General features: G+C 36.6%; 1 protein-coding gene across 1 annotated transcript; it reads left to right on the forward strand.

Moving 5' to 3' along the window:
- The first annotated feature begins 919 nt into the window (after window positions 1–919).
- Window positions 920–17,257, forward strand: LOC101246938 (nuclear pore complex protein NUP155). The gene is made up of 13 exons (XM_004242728.5): window positions 920–1,589; window positions 5,000–5,169; window positions 6,036–6,162; window positions 9,498–9,760; window positions 9,988–11,635; window positions 11,712–11,924; window positions 12,095–12,342; window positions 12,449–12,860; window positions 13,037–13,242; window positions 14,479–14,812; window positions 16,072–16,290; window positions 16,422–16,750; window positions 16,953–17,257. Exons 1-13 carry the CDS (start codon window positions 1,431–1,433, stop codon window positions 17,068–17,070), a joined length of 4,446 nt encoding a protein of 1,481 aa, XP_004242776.2. The 5' UTR covers window positions 920–1,430; the 3' UTR covers window positions 17,071–17,257.
- Window positions 17,258–17,890: the final 633 nt, after the last annotated feature.

Consider the following 17,890-nt stretch of genomic DNA (forward strand, 5'->3'; position numbering starts at 1 on the left):
CTTTCAGCTCATAATTTAATTTACAATTCGTAGTAATTTTATAACAAAATAATCATATGCTATATCTTGATACACAACCATTACTATAGTTTCTATTATGTCTCTACCCTTTCAACATGCAATTGTTATAACTATTTTGTTTCTGGCATTCAAGAACCTAAAAATATATATTACGATTTTAAAATTAAAAAGAAAAAGCGATCACTATAGGGAAAGTTTGTGACAAAATAGAACAACAATCATAGTTGATTCGATATTATTTGCAACAACAAATACGATATTTATTATGATAAATAAATACGATAATTGTTGAACCATATGCAATAATTGCATTTGCTTCCACTAGTTGCTTTATGTGTTTCGAATTCATTAAGAGAGTATTTTTCATTTTATAATCACTTAAAGAATTCATTAAAAGCGTATTTAAGAATTTCTACAAAGATTACAATTCACCACTACTCTTCTACTTCCACAGCCATTATTTCTACTACAATCATTACCACCGCCAATCTCCACCATCCTTAGCCTAACCACAATCACTATTAACATCAAAATCAATCATTATCACCATTTGTCATCATCACAAACGATCACTGATTACATCTGCTAATTAATATCGATAATTATTATCACTAATCGATATAATATATTGTTAATCGTCATTAGTTATAAGTTTTATTCCACTACAAATTATCAATCGTCACCATTAATAATTACGGATAATTGTTATTGTCAATCACTATACCATAAGATACATCCACAGTTAACATCATCAATTAATACGATCTCAAACTGATATTAGTATTATTCCACTACTAATTATCAGTCGCCACTATTAATAACAATGATAATCACTATATCATAAAATAGTATGCATAATTAACACCATCCCAAAATGATTAACATAATAATCTTTTTTTTTATTTTTCACCTCCATGACAAATACAATTCCTTATTCACGGAACTTAAACTCAAGATCTCTAATAATACTTACCATTTATTATTTTAAAATATTTTATTAATATAATATTATATCAATTTAATCTTTTATTTAAATTTTAAAATATATTACATTTTAAATAAAAATAAATTTTATACTTTAAATATACCAAAAGCAAACAATCTTAATAATTTAATAGTTAATCTTAACATTCAAATAAATTTTCGATATAAACTTTCGTGTTTTCATCGAATCTTAATACTTTCAGATGTGCATTCAAATTCGGACATTTTGACCAGCTTGAAAAGGAGCAAGGGTAAGTCAAACAAAAAGAAAAAACCTCAAAGACTAAAACCCTACTCCCCTTCATACTCTCCAGTTCAATTTTCCAGTTGGTCAGTGCTGTAGAATTTACAAATAGTTCCATCTAGGGCTTGGATTAACACTACTGCAGCTAAGCTAGGCTCAGTTCAAGCCCTAGGGAGCGAATATGTCTGGGGACAATGAGATTGTAATGCGTGATGTTACTAATGCCGGACTTGTAGTTAGTGACCGCATTGGCCGTGATGTAGCTTCTCAAATCGATCTTGAAGATGCATTGGAAGCTTCTAGATATGCTAGTCATCCTTATACTGCTCAACCCCGTGAGGTAAATACCCATTTCATCGAATTTTGCGATTTTAGGTTTCATTGCTTGTTAAATGGAGTTTTGAAGATTTCAGATTCTGTGTGCAAAGATAAATTGGGTTTTGGTTGGAGAGGTGGGGAACCAGTTTTGATAAGCCCTCTTGTTGTTGTTGTTGTTGTAATTTTTCACTTTTACAAAGCTTGGACAGAAAAGTTCTGGTCTTTCCAAAAGACAACCAAATGAGAGAAAGTTCTGAAGATTGGAAAAAGATTTTGCAACCATTTTTGTTCCATCCAAATGCCATAGATATTAAAGAACACTTTTAGTTTTGAAGATTTCAGATTCTGTGTGCAAAGATAAATTGGGTTTTGGTTGGAGAGGTGGGGAACCAGTTTTGATAAGCCTTGTTGTTGTTGTTGTTGTAATTTTTCACTTTTACAAAGCTTGGACAGAAAAGTTCTGGTCTTTCCAGAAGACAACCAAATGAGAGAAAGTTGTGAAGATTGGAAAAAGATTTTGCAACCATTTTTTTCCCATCCAAATGCCATAGATATTAAAGAACACTTTTAGTTGCTATCCTTGGATTCTAAAGATATTGTTTATCAATTTATAGAGTTGTTCTAAAGATTGGAAAAAAGTTTTGTTGTTTGTCTGTCAACCTGACTTCATTTCATGAAGATGTGTGAGTATTCCCAAAGGTGTGCGTCTCGTTATTCCTGACAGAGTCCCTCAGAATTAAAAGTTGAGACTTCCTAAGATCTTCAGTCTTGGATTGTAAAGAGTTTTCCAGCCAAGTGACTGTCGCTGCATTGTGTTCTCGTGTTTCACTTGTTAAAAGACCCGGTCTTTTTTTCCGAAACCCCCCATTGCTACCCCAAGTGGAACATTAATTTTGGATTGTTTATTTACTTACTCGATATCAGTATAAGCGAAGTTTGAAACTGGTAAATTTCAGTCAAAAGTGAAGTTTATTTTTGAAACTGGTACTTTCAGTCGAAGTGAAGTTTATTGTGACAAATTGCAGTAATTAGGCATGTGTATCTTTATGTAAATTTATATTACTAATAGAACAATAACAACAATAACAACTATTGCCAAGTCCAGAATAAGTTTGGATAAGTTACCTGAATCATTTTACTCTTATCCGATCTTGTATGACTGCTATCCATCTTAACATTGACATCTCGACAATACTCATCTTGCGGATATGTTGGATTTTAATAGCCCAACATTTACTACCATATACCGTTGTCGGTCTTATAGCTATCCCATATAGCTTTTCTTTCACCTAGGTCTTCTTTCACATAACAACTTAGCAAAAGTTCTCCATTTGCACCATCTGATTTTAATCCTATGAGTACAATGCAACATCTTCATCTATCATTCCATGCTCTTGACACAAGAAGCCAACATATCTATATTGTTTGCATTTTGGCACCGCAATCCCGTCTAGTCTCACATCAAATTCTCGCTTCTCATGTTGACTAAACCTTCCAGGAATGTATTCAGTCTCAGTTCTACTAAATCCTAAAACCCATACTCTCTAAAGTGCTTCTCCATAGTGCAAACTTTTGGTTGACACCTTTGCTAATTTGTCAATCAACACAACATTATAAGCAACTAGCATACCCCGTAACACCTCATCTTATATTGTCTTGGTTAGCTTGTCCATAGTTAGGGTACACAAGTAGGGGCTCAATGTTGATCCCTGGTGTAAACCCACTATTAGGAGGAATTCTTTTGTATCACCTACTAATCGCCTGTTACTGTTGTCATGCTACTGACTGCTCCTTTATGCTTGTCCTCTATGTCTTTTATATACTCCCTTTGTTCCTATTTATATGACTCTCTTTCCTTTTTATCAGTCCCAAAAAGAATGACACATTTCTATACTCAGTAACAATTTAACTTAAAAATGTCAATTTTACTCTTAATGAAATGATTTATTGCCACACAAGCATCTACCACTCATTTTAGACCACAAGTTCTAAAAGTCTATCTTTCTTAAACTTTGTGCCAAATCGAATTACATGATATAAAATGGGACGGAAGGAGTATTTAATATGTATTTCTTATATTACTAATAGAAGGATATTTATTTTTAATGAGTTTTTATATTGTAGTGTTGCCTTTTAGCACGTAATATTTTATTAAGGATGCCATTTTGTTCTCGTGAATCAGCTGAAAATGCTCCGTTGAAGAAAATTAAATCAGTCACAAATAACAGTCATAGGCAGCATGGGGTAACTCTCTCCCATCACACTCTACCGAGTAAAAGTGGTAGAAGAAGCTGTTTGAAGTAGAAAAGTAGATTCTCCTTCGAACATATTATTTTACAGAGGCTCATCAAATAAGAAAATAGAAGAAAAACATATATGTTTAACCAAGGCTGGAGGATATATTCTAAGCCTGTATAAGAATACAGTAAAGATATTTATAAACAACTGTGTTAATGGAGTAATTTAGTAATTGGTAGTTACAATAGTGCACGTTCCAAATGTCATGTTCTTTAGCATTTTTAGTTGGGCCAATCTCACCCCTTTAATCAGTCTAGGACTCCTTCATGGGTTTTATCAGTTCCGTAGTTCTTTGATAGTTGTTTTGTCTTTTTTTTGAGCTTATATTTCCATCTTTTGTAATCTGTGCATCTTCTTGATGCTTTTTTTTTTGAAACTGGTAAGATTGTATTCTTCTACAATCTGGTCTCTGTCTACTATACACAACTGTTTACACCAAAAAAGTAAGGATACATTTGACCTTGTGAATGGAATTGGATCTATTTTCAAAACATCTACCATTCCTTCCCTTCCAAACTGACCACCATATACATGATGGTATTAACCTCCACCATCTCCTTTGGCTCTTGCTGCCTCCTCTCCTTACCCAGCTCTTTAACAACTCTGATGTATGTTCTGGCATTGTCCAATTCAGATTTAAAATGCTAAGGAATAAATTCCAGACTTGCTTGGTAAGTTACAGTGCAAGAAAAGGTGATTGTTTGTTTCTCCTGTCAAGTTGCACAAAAAGCATCTGGGAACCATTTGTGTACCCTTCTTCTATAATAATTCCTGTGTTAAACAAGCCCTCTTTATCACTAGGTTAATGTTATCTCTCTTACTTTATTAAAAAAAAGTCATGTTCTTTAACAAAGGCTTTGATCTAATCTCAGACAACTGACCAAAGAAGTGATTGTAGCATGTGTAAGAATTGTGGGTCTTCAATTATTTAACGTCATAATCACACTCATCAATTATGTTGATCATGTTTCCTATGTTACTATTTCCATTTAACAGCTTTAAATTATATATATAGACATTAACATTCGCAATCCTGATATGATTTCATACTGCAATTCTTAACCACATCAAACATCTTTAATTCTATCTTGCTTTGGAAAGGCACTAAATCTGTTCATTATGTTACCTCTGTAGTGGCCTCCTTTAGTGGAAGTCGTGGACTCTTGGGAGTTGCCTTCTGTATTGATTGAGAGATATAATGCATCCAGTGGAGAAGGAACTGCATTATGTGGAGTATTTCCTGAAATTCGCAGAGCTTGGGCATCAGTGGACAACACATTGTTTCTTTGGCGGTTCGATAAGTGGTGAGAGTAAACAAAAATTGACAATGTCATTAGTTTTTCATTGACACCAGCTCGGGATTTCTATATCCCATCGGCAATAGTCCAGACATATTTTAACTATTATTCTTTAGTATCACACCAACGTGTACAAAAAATGTGCACAAAGCTTTTGAGTAACTCAACCACAACCATCTACCTAACTATGCTGCGAATAAAAAAAATATTTGCATTTCCCGAGGTGTTAAATTCATGTGTCTTAGTTTGTGAATGTGTACATACTAAACATTTTTGAGTTCCATTGTTTATGAGTTTTGACCTTGTCTTTCAAGTTCAATTGTTAAGTATAGATCTTTGAGCATAGATAATTAGATAGATCTTCTTTTACCAGAAATATGGTATATCCTTTGTGGAATCAATATCAAATACTTTTATGTGCTAACCTCCAATCCCCAAATTATTGATCTTAGGCCATATCTATGATTTATCTTTCAAGTTCGTCTTTTGAGTCATCCACTGTCAAGATTCTGTTTGTATCAAGTGACAACTTTTAGATTTGTTCAGGAAGTTAAGTTATGCATCGAATGAGCTATGTATTGAGAACTTCAGAATGGTTTTCTTTTGTGGAAATAAAGTTCAAGACATTTTGATGTTTCTTGTTCACATGGTCCATGATGTGTGGGATCTTCTTTTATTTAGTTACTTATGTCCTTTTCTAGGATGTGCTTCCTAATAACATTCCTTTTATGTTACTGTTTTCACCAAGACAATCCTTACTTTGCCTAAAAAAATTACAAAATAAAAACTAAAGCTTTAGGTTTTTAATGGTTTATTCATTATATTTTGTTTTGTGGATTCTTATTGTGTTGATGGTATCATGTTTTGTTTAGGGATGGTCACTGTCCTGAATATAGTGGCGATGAACAAGCTATATGCGTTGTTGGCCTAGCCAAAGTCAAACCTGGAATTTTCGTGGAGGCCATCCAGTATCTTCTGATCTTGGCAACTCCTGTTGAGGTACTATATATTCATGAATGTTCAACTTCATTTATTCAAGTTCTGTGATAGGCATTTGTCATGACTCAATTTACCTAAGCTGTAATGACACCTAACCCAACCTGTCAGGTGAACCAGTTCATACAAATAAGTATGATACAAAAACAACATATTGTGATAAAGTCTAACAAAATATTAATGAGGCAATACCAAGTCTATAATGCGGTAATAGTCAATTCAACCCCCAGTAATTGGTGTCACAAGTCATGAATTACTAGAATTAGGAAATACAACTTTGCTATAAAACAGAAATAAAAGACCCTAAGCTACCATAAACTAGCTGGCAGTTCATAAAGAATGCCAATAGAACTCCCAATTTACCAAAGCTGTGCTGACACCTAGCCCAACCCGTCAAGAGAACTAGTCATACAAATAAACACAATACAAAGGCAACAAATTGTAATAAAGTCTTAAAGGAATAATCTAAATGAGACAATATTAAGTGAAATACAACGCGAAAATAATTGATTCTCATCACTGGAATGCTGATATCTTCGACACTCACTCGTGGACTCTGCTGAAAGCTTGAATCTATATCTGCGCATGGTTTCAAAAGTGTAGTATGAGTACACCAACAGGTACTTGGTATCATTTACCGCCCACAACAAGATAGAAGGTGAGAGCAATATAGAAGATGCTCACTTTTAAACCCTTGCAGTTATTATATCTAACAATAATAATAATGAAGCACAGAAACAACAATTTTAGACATGCACAAAACGACTTATACACTGATATGCACAATTCAATATTTATATGAAAAATGCATCAACAAGAGTGTAAATCAAAATGCATCAACAAGTGTAAATCAAAATGCATGATAAAAACTGGAACTTCACTTAAATAGGCACTCCCTGTGCCATAACAAACCAGGAACTTGTCAGTTTCTACCAACCTGCGAGTGCTGCCTGATATGCTTGGGTTATACAATGACTCGCGAGGGGCAAATCCATACCTACACGTAATAACCTGAGCCATAGCTCCATAAACGCTGACACCCAAGTCATGGATCACACTAGACTTATCAACTCAAGTCACATGTCAATGTGAACCAGTAAACGCTGACACCCATGTCGTGACTCACACAAGACTCATCAACTAAGATCACACATAAGTATGAATGTATAACCCTTGACACCCAAGTTATGGATCACCAAACTCATCAGCTCAAACCACATATAAGTTGAATCACATGCAGGTAAACAAACATATGCACAGTGCATGACTAAACATGTAACATGTAATCGACCAAAATGAACGTCCATAGTGTTAAACTAGCTAAAATAAGATGTCTATAGCATCATCATAGCATGTGAGAGTGCATAACTTAGTCATGAGATGTAACAGCAAAGATACAACACAGAGAACCCATAGGTATAGCCTCGGTACCCACATATATACCCGTTACCTCATATACTATCCCCACAGAGAAGCTCCCTTATATGTATCAGATTGCTGCGATTAAGAATTCCACCATAGCTCATAATAGAAATGGAAACCGTTGGGATATTCTATTCAGAAGGACAGTAAACGATTGGGAGATGGGCCAACTGATGGAATTGCTAGCAGATTTGGAAAGATATAATATTGATGTGACCATGGAAGATACTATGTGTTGGGGGAGGAAAGACACTTTCAAAGTGAAAGAATGCTACAGGATGATTGGTACACAAAACCAAGTAGTTGACGATTGGCCCTGGAAATTGATTCGGAAGAAAATGTTGCCTCCTAAGATTATTTGTTTTAACTGGATTGCTCTCCATGAAGTTAGCTTGACACCAGACAACCTCAAAAGGAAAGGTCTCCAGTTAGTGAACAGATGCTACCTATATTTGGACAAGTCGGAAACTGTGAATCATCTGATTTTGCACTGCAAGGTGGCTACTGATGTTTGGAACATGTTCTGCATTTTTGGGTAAAAAAGGATGATGCCACAGACCATAAAAGAGGCACATATGAACTGGATCATGTGGAGAGTTGATGAAACAATCAAAAGGATCTGGCTAATGATCCCTGCTGCTATCTTCTGGAGTATTTGGAATGAGAGGAATATGTGGTGATCTGATGGAACCTCAGCTCCAAATTTCTCTCTCAAAACCAGATGTCTAGTCTTACATTTTTCTGGTCTAAATCAGCTACTGTATCTTGCACTGAACAATTTTTGGAGTTTATTGGCTCCCTTGTCTTAGATTACCTAACTGTAAAGGAACTTGTTTTTTTCTTTATCCCAGTTTCTTTTGTCAATTTTTCTTTCGTTGCAAGTTGAAACTATGCATGAGTAAAATACCTTACTTTATCAAAAAAATAAATAAAGATACGATACCATCATATGCATTGTATATATAAAACAATATCAATTTGAAAAATGCCCTCATTGAGGTCAAAGTCTTAACGTACCTCAATCCAACTAAAGCTTTGACCTTCAAAAATAGTCTTTCCATGTTTCAAGTCTATTAAATGAGCGTAATCTGTGCAAAAGATTAATTAATGATGTCAAACAAGGCTATTGGACTTAATTCCTTATGTGAGTTCTCGGTTAAAGCCAAAGTTAACCAAAAACTTACTCCTTAGTCAACTCAGTCAAACTGGAAAATAAATTCATAATTAGCTGAGGATTTCAAATTGTATGCATTCTCACATCAAGTTCTTTTGCATGCCTAAATCCTCAATTTGTGCTTTTAGGGTTTATGTCTCAAATCCCCAATTTTACCCATGTAATTCCATGTTTAGATGTTAAATCTAGAGACAAATTGATGATTTAAACTCAAATTTAAGGCACTCAAGGGTGTGGCCTAGTGGTCAATGAAGTGGTCGAGATTCAAAGTTTATTTTGTTTGTTGTTTTTGTCTTCAATCATTTCTGTCGGTTTACTGCACCATATTGCCTATAGATCTGGATATATTGGATCTCTTACATGGATTAGTGGAGATAGTATTATCAGTATCTGGTGTAGAATGACCCTGTATATCTAAACAATAGTCTCCAGTTTTTAGTTATTTCTTTGTGCACCTATAAGATCCCTATTAGTATAGAAGTATTTTTTTGTTTTTTGTGAAGAACCATATTTTTGTGTAGGTTCCCCGCGTTTCTGTATACCTTTTGTATCAGAGACTTTGAATGAAATTATTACTTTATCAAAAACAGTATCAGAATGGATTTGTGATGTAAGCATTAGATTGCTTTATTACTGGTGAGATTTAGATGTCTGTTTTTAGTCCATGTTTCCTCTCATCTATAACAATATAATTTGTTCTACCTTTGGTCCTCTCATTTACCTCTAGCTCTATTGCACTTAGTTGATCCTTGTAGGTGTATGTTGTTCTGCAAGCAGTGACGGAACTGATCCATACGCTGAGGTGTCACTTCAGCCATTACCAGATTATACAATTCCATCTGATGGAGTGACCATGACATGTATAAGTTCCACAGATAGAGGTCACATTTTCCTTGCTGGCCGTGATGGCCACATTTATGAATTGCAGTACTCAACTGGTTCGGGGTGGCAGAAGCGATGCCGCAAGCTCTGTCTAACTGCAGGTCTCGGAAGTGTCATATCAAGGTATTCCCTTTCTCTTTGGTAGGGGGGGGGGTTGTGTCAGTAGTCTACATGAAACTATATTTTACTTCCCTTTCTTTGGTCTTGCAATTTGCATAGTCATCAATGGTTTTCCAGAGTCTTATAACATCAAAGACTCAAGGTTCTCAACTGTGCGTGCCTTGTTAGAACTATGAAGTGAAGGCCTGAGTGTAGAGTGAGGTGTAAGAATAATAACTGTTTTATTTCAGGTGGGTGGTGCCAAATGTTTTCAAGTTTGGAGCCGTAGATCCCATTGTTGAAATGGTCATTGATAATGAGAGACACATCCTATATGCACGTACCGAAGAGATGAAAATTCTGATGTTTTCTCTTGGAGAAAATGGGGCTGGACCCCTTAAAAAAGTAGCAGAAGAGAGAAATTTGATAAATCAGAGGGATTCTTATGGTGGTAGGCAACCAGCTGGTTCAAGGGCTCCTAGATCAGCCAAAACAACCATTGTTTCCATCTCACCGTTATCTGTCTTAGAATCGAAATGGCTACATCTTGTTGCTGTGCTATCAGATGGCAGAAGAATGTATCTTTCCACGTCTTCTTCTGGTGGAACCAATAGTACTGCTGGAAGTTTCGGTGGTCTTAATCATCAAAAGCCAAACTGCTTAAAAGTTGTAACGACTAGGCCAGCTCCTCCTCTTGGGGCAGGTAGTGGGCTTCCATTTGGAGCTGTATCTCTTGCTAGTAGATCACAGAGTGAAGATCTGTCACTGAAGATAGAATCAGCCTATTATTCTGCTGGGACTCTTGTCCTTTCTGATTCATCTCCACCGACTGTTTCTTCTCTTCTTATTGTAAATCGGGATTCAAGTTCTCAATCTTCTTCAAGTAGCTTGGGAGCAGGTGCTAGGAGTTCTCGCCCACTCCGTGAATTGGTGTCATCCCTGCCCATTGAAGGAAGGATGCTTTTCGTGGCTGATGTTCTACCCCTACCAGATACAGCAGCCGCGGTGCAGTCACTTTATTTACAGCTGGAGTTCGGCTATGATAACTCAGGGGAATCCTGTGAAAGAACTTCGGGTAAACTTTGGGCTAGAGGTGATCTTTCAACCCAACATATATTACCAAGAAGGAGAATCGTCATATTCAGCACTATGGGTATGATGGAAGTAGTTTTTAACAGACCAGTCGATGTACTCAGGAGACTATTGGAATCCAATTCGCCTAGGTCATTATTAGAGGATTTCTTCAGTCGTTTTGGATCTGGAGAGTCTGCTGCCATGTGTTTAATGCTTGCTGCGAGGATAATCTATACTGAGACCTTAGTAAGTAATGTTGCTGCTGAGAGGGCAGCTGAAGCTTTTGAGGATCCAAGACTTGTTGGAGTACCACAGCTAGAAGGTAGTGGTGCATTTTCAAATACTAGAGCTCCAGCTGGAGGATTTAGCATGGGCCAGGTTGTGCAGGAAGCTGAGCCTGTTTTCTCCGGTGCTCATGAAGGTCTTTGCTTATGCTCATCAAGGTTACTTCTACCTTTGTGGGAGCTTCCTGTTTTCATCACTAAAGGAGGCATAACTTCTTCAGAAGCATTTGACAATGTAGTAGTTGTCTGCCGACTTCCTGGTGAGACCATGCAAATCCTGGAAGACAAGATACGTTCTTTAGAGAAGTTCCTGAGATCTAGGAGGAACCAGAGAAGGGGACTTTATGGTTGTGTTGCTGGCTTAGGTGACTTGACAGGCTCAATTTTGATTGGAACTGGCTCAGATATGGGGGCTGGTGACAGAAGTATGGTAAGAAATCTATTTGGATCTTATGCTCGCAATGTCGAGTCCAATGAAGGTGGATCTTCAAACAAAAGGCAACGACTTCCTTATAGTTCTGCAGAACTTGCTGCCATGGAGGTAAATGTTTTAAAGAATTGGTTCTCTTTTATTCCGAGGCATAACTTACTTGCAAAGCCTATCTGAATGTTTACAGGTTAGAGCCATGGAGTGTATCAGGCAATTGCTCCTTAGATGTGGCGAAGCCATATTCTTGCTGCAACTTCTTACACAACATCATGTGACACGCTTGATTCAAAATTTTGAAGCTAATATCAAGCAGGCCCTAGTTCAGTTGACATTCCATCAACTAGTTTGTTCAGAAGAGGGAGATAGACTTGCTACGAGACTTGTATCTGCCCTCATGGAGGTACTTTAACATGCACGATAGAATTATTTTTGAATGCGGGTGATTTCCACTTGGTATTAAGTAGTTAATTCTTGCTTGCAAAGGGAACAATTGTAAGATTTCCATATTAGTATGTTTTTTGCTTGCACTGAAGGCATAATTTATCAAGTACGGTTTTTCTCCTTCCCCAGCATTACACTGGTCCAGATGGCAGGGGAACTGTTGACGACATAAGTGGTAGACTACGAGAGGGTTGCCCAAGTTATTACAAAGAATCTGATTACAAGTTCTACTTAGCAGTTGAATCTCTTGATAGAGCTGCTGCTACATTAGATGCAGAGGAGAGAGAAAACCTTGCGAGAGAGGCATTCAACTACCTAAGCAAAGTTCCAGAGTCTGCAGATCTGCGGACTGTATGTAAACGTTTTGAAGATCTGAGGTTGGTTCATTTAGATCCATCTTCCCCTTCATCTTAGATTCAGTTTTTTTGTTCATTACCTAGATTCGTGGTGTCTCGTGCTTAGCATGTTGCTATAATATTGCAGATTTTATGAAGCTGTGGTCCTATTACCTCTGCAAAAGGCACAAGCTCTTGACCCTGCTGGTGATGCTTTTAATGAGCAAATAGATGCTGGAATTCGAGATCTTGCACTTGCTCAACGTGAGCAGTGCTATGAGATTATTTTCAGCGCCTTGCATTCTTTAAAAGGTGAAGCTTCAAAGAGGGAATTTGGATCTCCTATCAGACCTATTGCTCAGTCTACTCTTGATCAAACTTCTCGGAAAAAGTTCATTTGCCAGATTGTCCAACTTGGTGTGCAATCTTCAGACAGAATTTTTCATCTGAAGCTGTATCAAACTTTAATCGATTTGGGCCTGGAAGATGAACTACTTGAATATGGTGGCCCTGATTTGGTACCTTTTCTGCAAAATTCTGGTCGTGAACCTACAAATGAGGTTTGTCTATTGTGGTTTCTATTTTTGTACTGCTTATGTTTCTTGTGTTTGATACTCGGCGTTGATAGTTATCTAGTTGTTCATCATATTATTAGCATCCAGTTTTCTTGCATAACGTTTTGGTGTTTTTGCGGGACCAATTTCCCGAGCCATCAGTTCTTTCATTTTCTTCGCAGGTTCGTGCTGTCTCTGCAGTGGCATCTCCAACTTCACCATTGGCTCATGCTAGAGTACCTGCACTATCCAACCAAGCCAAATATTTTGAGCTTTTGGCTCGTTATTATGTTTTGAAGAGACAACACGTTCTTGCAGCCCATGTTTTGGTGAGGCTGGCAGAAAGGCGCTCCACTGATGCAGGGGATGCTCCTAGTTTAGAACAAAGGTTCTTATCCCAACTGACCTAATGAATATTTAAGCCTATTTTTCAGGATTGAGCATAATTGGTGTGAATTTTTCTTATTCATTCACATTCTTGCTTGAATGTTTCATTTATTCCTTTATGATAGAAATTTGGGGGAGATACACCTTTAAACTAGAGTTGATGAATTTGTATTGCAAACTATGTAGAGTATTTTTTTTCTCTCACTAAATTTACAATAAAGGTAGTTTGACTAAAGCATATTTGTCACAAACCACTAGTTCTTATATGTGAAGCAGTTCTTATCTTATTTAGTACTCCATCTATCCATATTTTTTTTTTGAAACTGGTTAAGTGCTCCATCTATCCATTAATTATTTGTTGCATTTGACTGGGCAAGGAGTTTGAGATGTTTAAGTTGGTGTTCCAAATTTTGTACTACTGCATACTTATAAGCTGTGTTGTAAGTTCAAGCACTTCAATTCTGCGATCTGAATTCTCAACGTAATATTCACATTCATTTTAACATTTGATGAGGGCCCTAAGAATGTCTTGGTTTATCTGCCATGGCAGTTCCCTGTTGTGGCAAATGCGAAATTTTAGAGGAAAGATAAAACAACTGCTCATTAAATTAATAGCTTTCTCATAAATGTAGGTGCTGTTACCGCTTTGTGACAAAGTATTTTTGGATTTATTGAGAGTGGAGCGCTACTAATTTTTTCAAACATAGAGATATAGAAAGAGAGAAAGTAGTATCCTTTTCTCTTTGGTCTGGTTCAGAAAGCCCGACTTGCTGTTCCTCTAAGAGGGCTTCTTAATCTGTCATTGTTTAGCTGTTTATGTTACTCAGAACAGATCTCATTTTGTTTTCTTCTGTCCCATTTTGTATCACTCTATTTGGTTGTGCTTTCTTGGTAGTAGTGAAATAAAATATCTAGTTGTTGAAAGTTTGTTTGATAAATAAAATATCACAGTAGAATTTGAATAGAAAGTCTAAATATGTTAGTAAAATGTAATTAAAGCAACATGATTAGTGAGGATTCATATAGCTGACCCCTACGTGCTTGGATTGGAGCATAATTGTTGTGGAAGGCTTGAAAGTTGTATAAAATCACATTGTTAGTGAAATGGTACCTTATTCTTTTGGATGTTTTGTAGATAGAAAGAATGTTATCCATGTTTGAATGAAGGAAATACTTTTTTGTGTTTAATAGAAATTTGTTGTGAGTAGTGTTTGCTGTCTAATTTGGGTAATGGCAGGCGGCAATACTTGAGTAATGCTGTTTTGCAAGCAAAGAGTGCCCATGACACTGATGGTATGAGTGGTTCTGCGCGGGGTGCTCTTGACAATGGGCTGCTTGATTTGCTCGAAGGAAAGCTTGCTGTTCTTCAGTTTCAAATTAAAATTAAAGATGAACTGGAGGCTATGTCTTCCAGGTTAGAGTCATCTACAAGCACATCTGAATCTGGTTCTGGTGAAACATCACCCAATATGAGTAATATTCTTCGAGAAAAAGCGAAGGAGCTATCAATGGAATTGAAGAGCATTACACAGTTGTATAATGACTATGCTGTTCCTTTTGAGATATGGGAGGTATGATACACAATAAACACACATTTGTCACCATGTGCTCTACTTTATTTATTTGTTTTTGCTCTACTTTATGCATGATCTTTTTTTTAAAAAAATTTAAACCCGTTTGTCCATGAAATTTCACTTTTTCCAGAAAATTGTTTCACTTTATTCAACCTACTTCAAAATTTTCAAATAAAGTGAATTTGATTATTTTGGTTTTTTTTCAGATAAGCTGTACTTTTTCCCCCTTCTTTTTATCATGGATGCTCTGGTAGATAACTCTAGATCGTAAAGAGGTCTATTCTTCATGGGAGTATTTTAAAAAGTGATTTTATTCTCGAATTGCATAACAAGTGAGACCATAGATGTGACTTCTGGATTATAAACTAATTAGAGCAATAGAATATGCCTCTGCTGTTATACTTAACTTTTCAATACCAAATTCCCTGTTTATAAGAGTCACTGTGCAACTATATGGGCTTCTTCGATTTAAAAACAAAATAAAAAAGAAGAGCAACTGGATGGGGTCTCTGTGCAGCAGTGCCAGAGGGCGGCTCAAAGCTTATATCTGAACATCACAGTTTGTAAATGGGTGACATTTCAGCTTGTGAATGCTTCCCAAAGTTTTTCAGCAATTTCCACTTATCCCCTCCCCTTCACTCTTTTTCTTGCCAAGGATTTGTCAATGCGATTCTTAATTTTACATCTTATCTATAAAGAAATGGATATTGCGCCTAACATAACCCCAAAGGCTAGCTCATTGGATGAGTATTTGCTGACGACTACATAAGGAGGCAAACAACTCTTTTCCACATTGATGTGGGGCTCTAACACCACCTAGTATGCTTAGCACTAGACATCTGGAGCGTGGACAATATAATAATAGGACCCAACATTGGGTAACCCAGGAATTAGGATGGGTCTGTTCTGATGCCAAGTAAAAGAAGTGGATCTTGAGCCTAACTCAGCACTAAGGAGGCAAACCCCCTTATCCTACACTAATGTGTGATTTTAACACCACCTTTCATACACCATTGGCAGTGATCGGCTAGGGCATATTGCTTAATGTGCAAAAATATCTCTATAGTTTGAATATAGTTGACTAGCCTCCCAAAAGAATCGAATAGAAAGGTAAAATCACCAGCTAATGGAAATTGGTAATTTTGAATTACTTTCATCTATCGAAGATTAAGAGATTGATCAATTTTGTCATCATTTTAAGCTCTCCAATTTCAGGCAACTGAACCAAGTATCTTTTTCATGTTTCTGACTTACAGATATGCCTGGAGATGTTGTACTTCGCTAGCTACTCCGGTGATGCTGATAGCAGCATACTGCGAGAGACATGGGCTAGGCTCATTGATCAAGCTCTTATGAGGGGTGGGATTGCTGAAGCTTGTGCTGTACTGAAGAGGGTTGGTAGCCATGTGTATCCCGGAGATGGAGCTGTTTTACCATTTGATACTCTCTGTCTTCACCTTGAAAAGGCTGCACTGGTATGGGCTATTACCCCTTTTGAGCTGCCCCTGCCCATTTTCATTCTGCTAGTTCCCTTGCATGTGCTTTCAACTAATTCAATTCTTCATTTTGAAATTTAAACTTGATTGAATCCTTTAATACTGTGAAGGAGCAAGTGGTTTCTGGTGCTGAATCTGTTGGGGATGAAGATATTCCTAGGGCTCTTTTAGCTGCTTGCAAGGGTGCAGTAGAGCCTGTATTAAATACTTATGACCAGCTGTTATTAAGTGGGGCAATGTTACCAACTCCGAATCTTAGATTGCGTCTCCTGCGCTCCGTACTGGCTTTACTTCGTGAATGGGCACTTTCTGTCTTCGCACAGGGAATGGGTACAAGTGTTACTGGAGCCTCTCTGATTCTTGGTGGAACTTTATCATTAGGACAGACTGCAGTTGGTAATCAAGGTGTTCGCGATAAAATAACAAGTGCAGCAAATCGGTTAGTTTCCCATCAGAGATTACTAATACATGTCTTTTCACTCATCTCAGCAGTATCTAGATAGGCTTTTCAACTCTTCTGTTATCTTCTTTCATGTTATGGTTCTACCAATCTGGCTGGTTTGCTATATAAATGCTTTACGGTGCACCAGTTTTGTCATTACATATCTAAATCCGTTGTTTTGTTTTCTCGGTTTAACCAGATATATGACAGAAGTGCGAAGATTACCTCTTCCACAAAATCAAACTGAAGCTGTTTATCGAGGTTTTCGTGAACTTGAAGAATCATTGTTAAGTCCATTCCCTTTTGAACGGTTTTGATTTTTGTGATATCATATGCTTGTACAATATCCTGCCTTTTCTTTGTCCTTCACTGCATATTTGATTTGAACAAAACAAAATTTTTCTCATGAACTGTATTTTATTAGTTCTGATGTTTAGCATTGCCTTGATACTCCTGTAACATGTGATCATACATCAATGACAGAATTGCCTTAGAATTGGAAAATGATTATTTAATCAATTTTAAAGGTCGATAGAAGTATTCAACTTCTTGTGAAATCTGAAAGTCCAGATAATAATATGTTAATACATTCATTGACTCTTACATCAGTTATTATTACGCTAGAATAATTCACAAATACTTTTAACAATGATGTGTTAATCTGCACGATTTTCTCGAAGAGACTTTATATTATTGAAAATATCCAACATCTTATTAACAACTTTTCTATTTTTAAGCTTACAATGTGAACTTTATCTGCACATAGTGTAAGTTTGACTAAAGAGATCATGATGCAAATTATTTTAAGATGATAGTATAAGGTTTAATGCCTATTTTAGAAGTGGATTATGATGCACATTATTTTAAAAATGATAGGATGAAGTGTAGAGAGGTGCGATCACAAATTATGGTATCGAAGATTCAAAACAGGTGCATTTGAGAAGTCGAACACAGCTAAAGGGACTTTGAAGCATGGGAAATTCAACTTTTTTCTGTCATTACTTTATGTTGGTAAAAGATGAAAGAATCGTTACTGCATATTCTGCAGATAACAACAGCAGCAATAACATATCCCGTGTAATCTCACAAGTGGGGTTTAAGGGAGGGTGGTTTGTACGCAGCCTTGCCCCTACGTTG

This window comes from Solanum lycopersicum, chromosome 7, assembly GCF_036512215.1.
Source record: "Solanum lycopersicum chromosome 7, SLM_r2.1".
NCBI lineage: Eukaryota > Viridiplantae > Streptophyta > Magnoliopsida > Solanales > Solanaceae > Solanum > Solanum lycopersicum.

Excerpts from the sequence above, each read along its gene's own strand:
- LOC101246938 (XM_004242728.5), top strand. The coding sequence starts at position 1,431 with ATGTCTGGGGACAATGAGATTGTAATGCGTGATGTTACTAATGCCGGA. Across the intron at positions 6,163-9,497 it reads TCTTGGCAACTCCTGTTGAG|TTGATCCTTGTAGGTGTATG; the intron begins GTACTATATATT and ends TATTGCACTTAG. Across the intron at positions 14,813-16,071 it reads TTCCTTTTGAGATATGGGAG|ATATGCCTGGAGATGTTGTA; the intron begins GTATGATACACA and ends TCTGACTTACAG.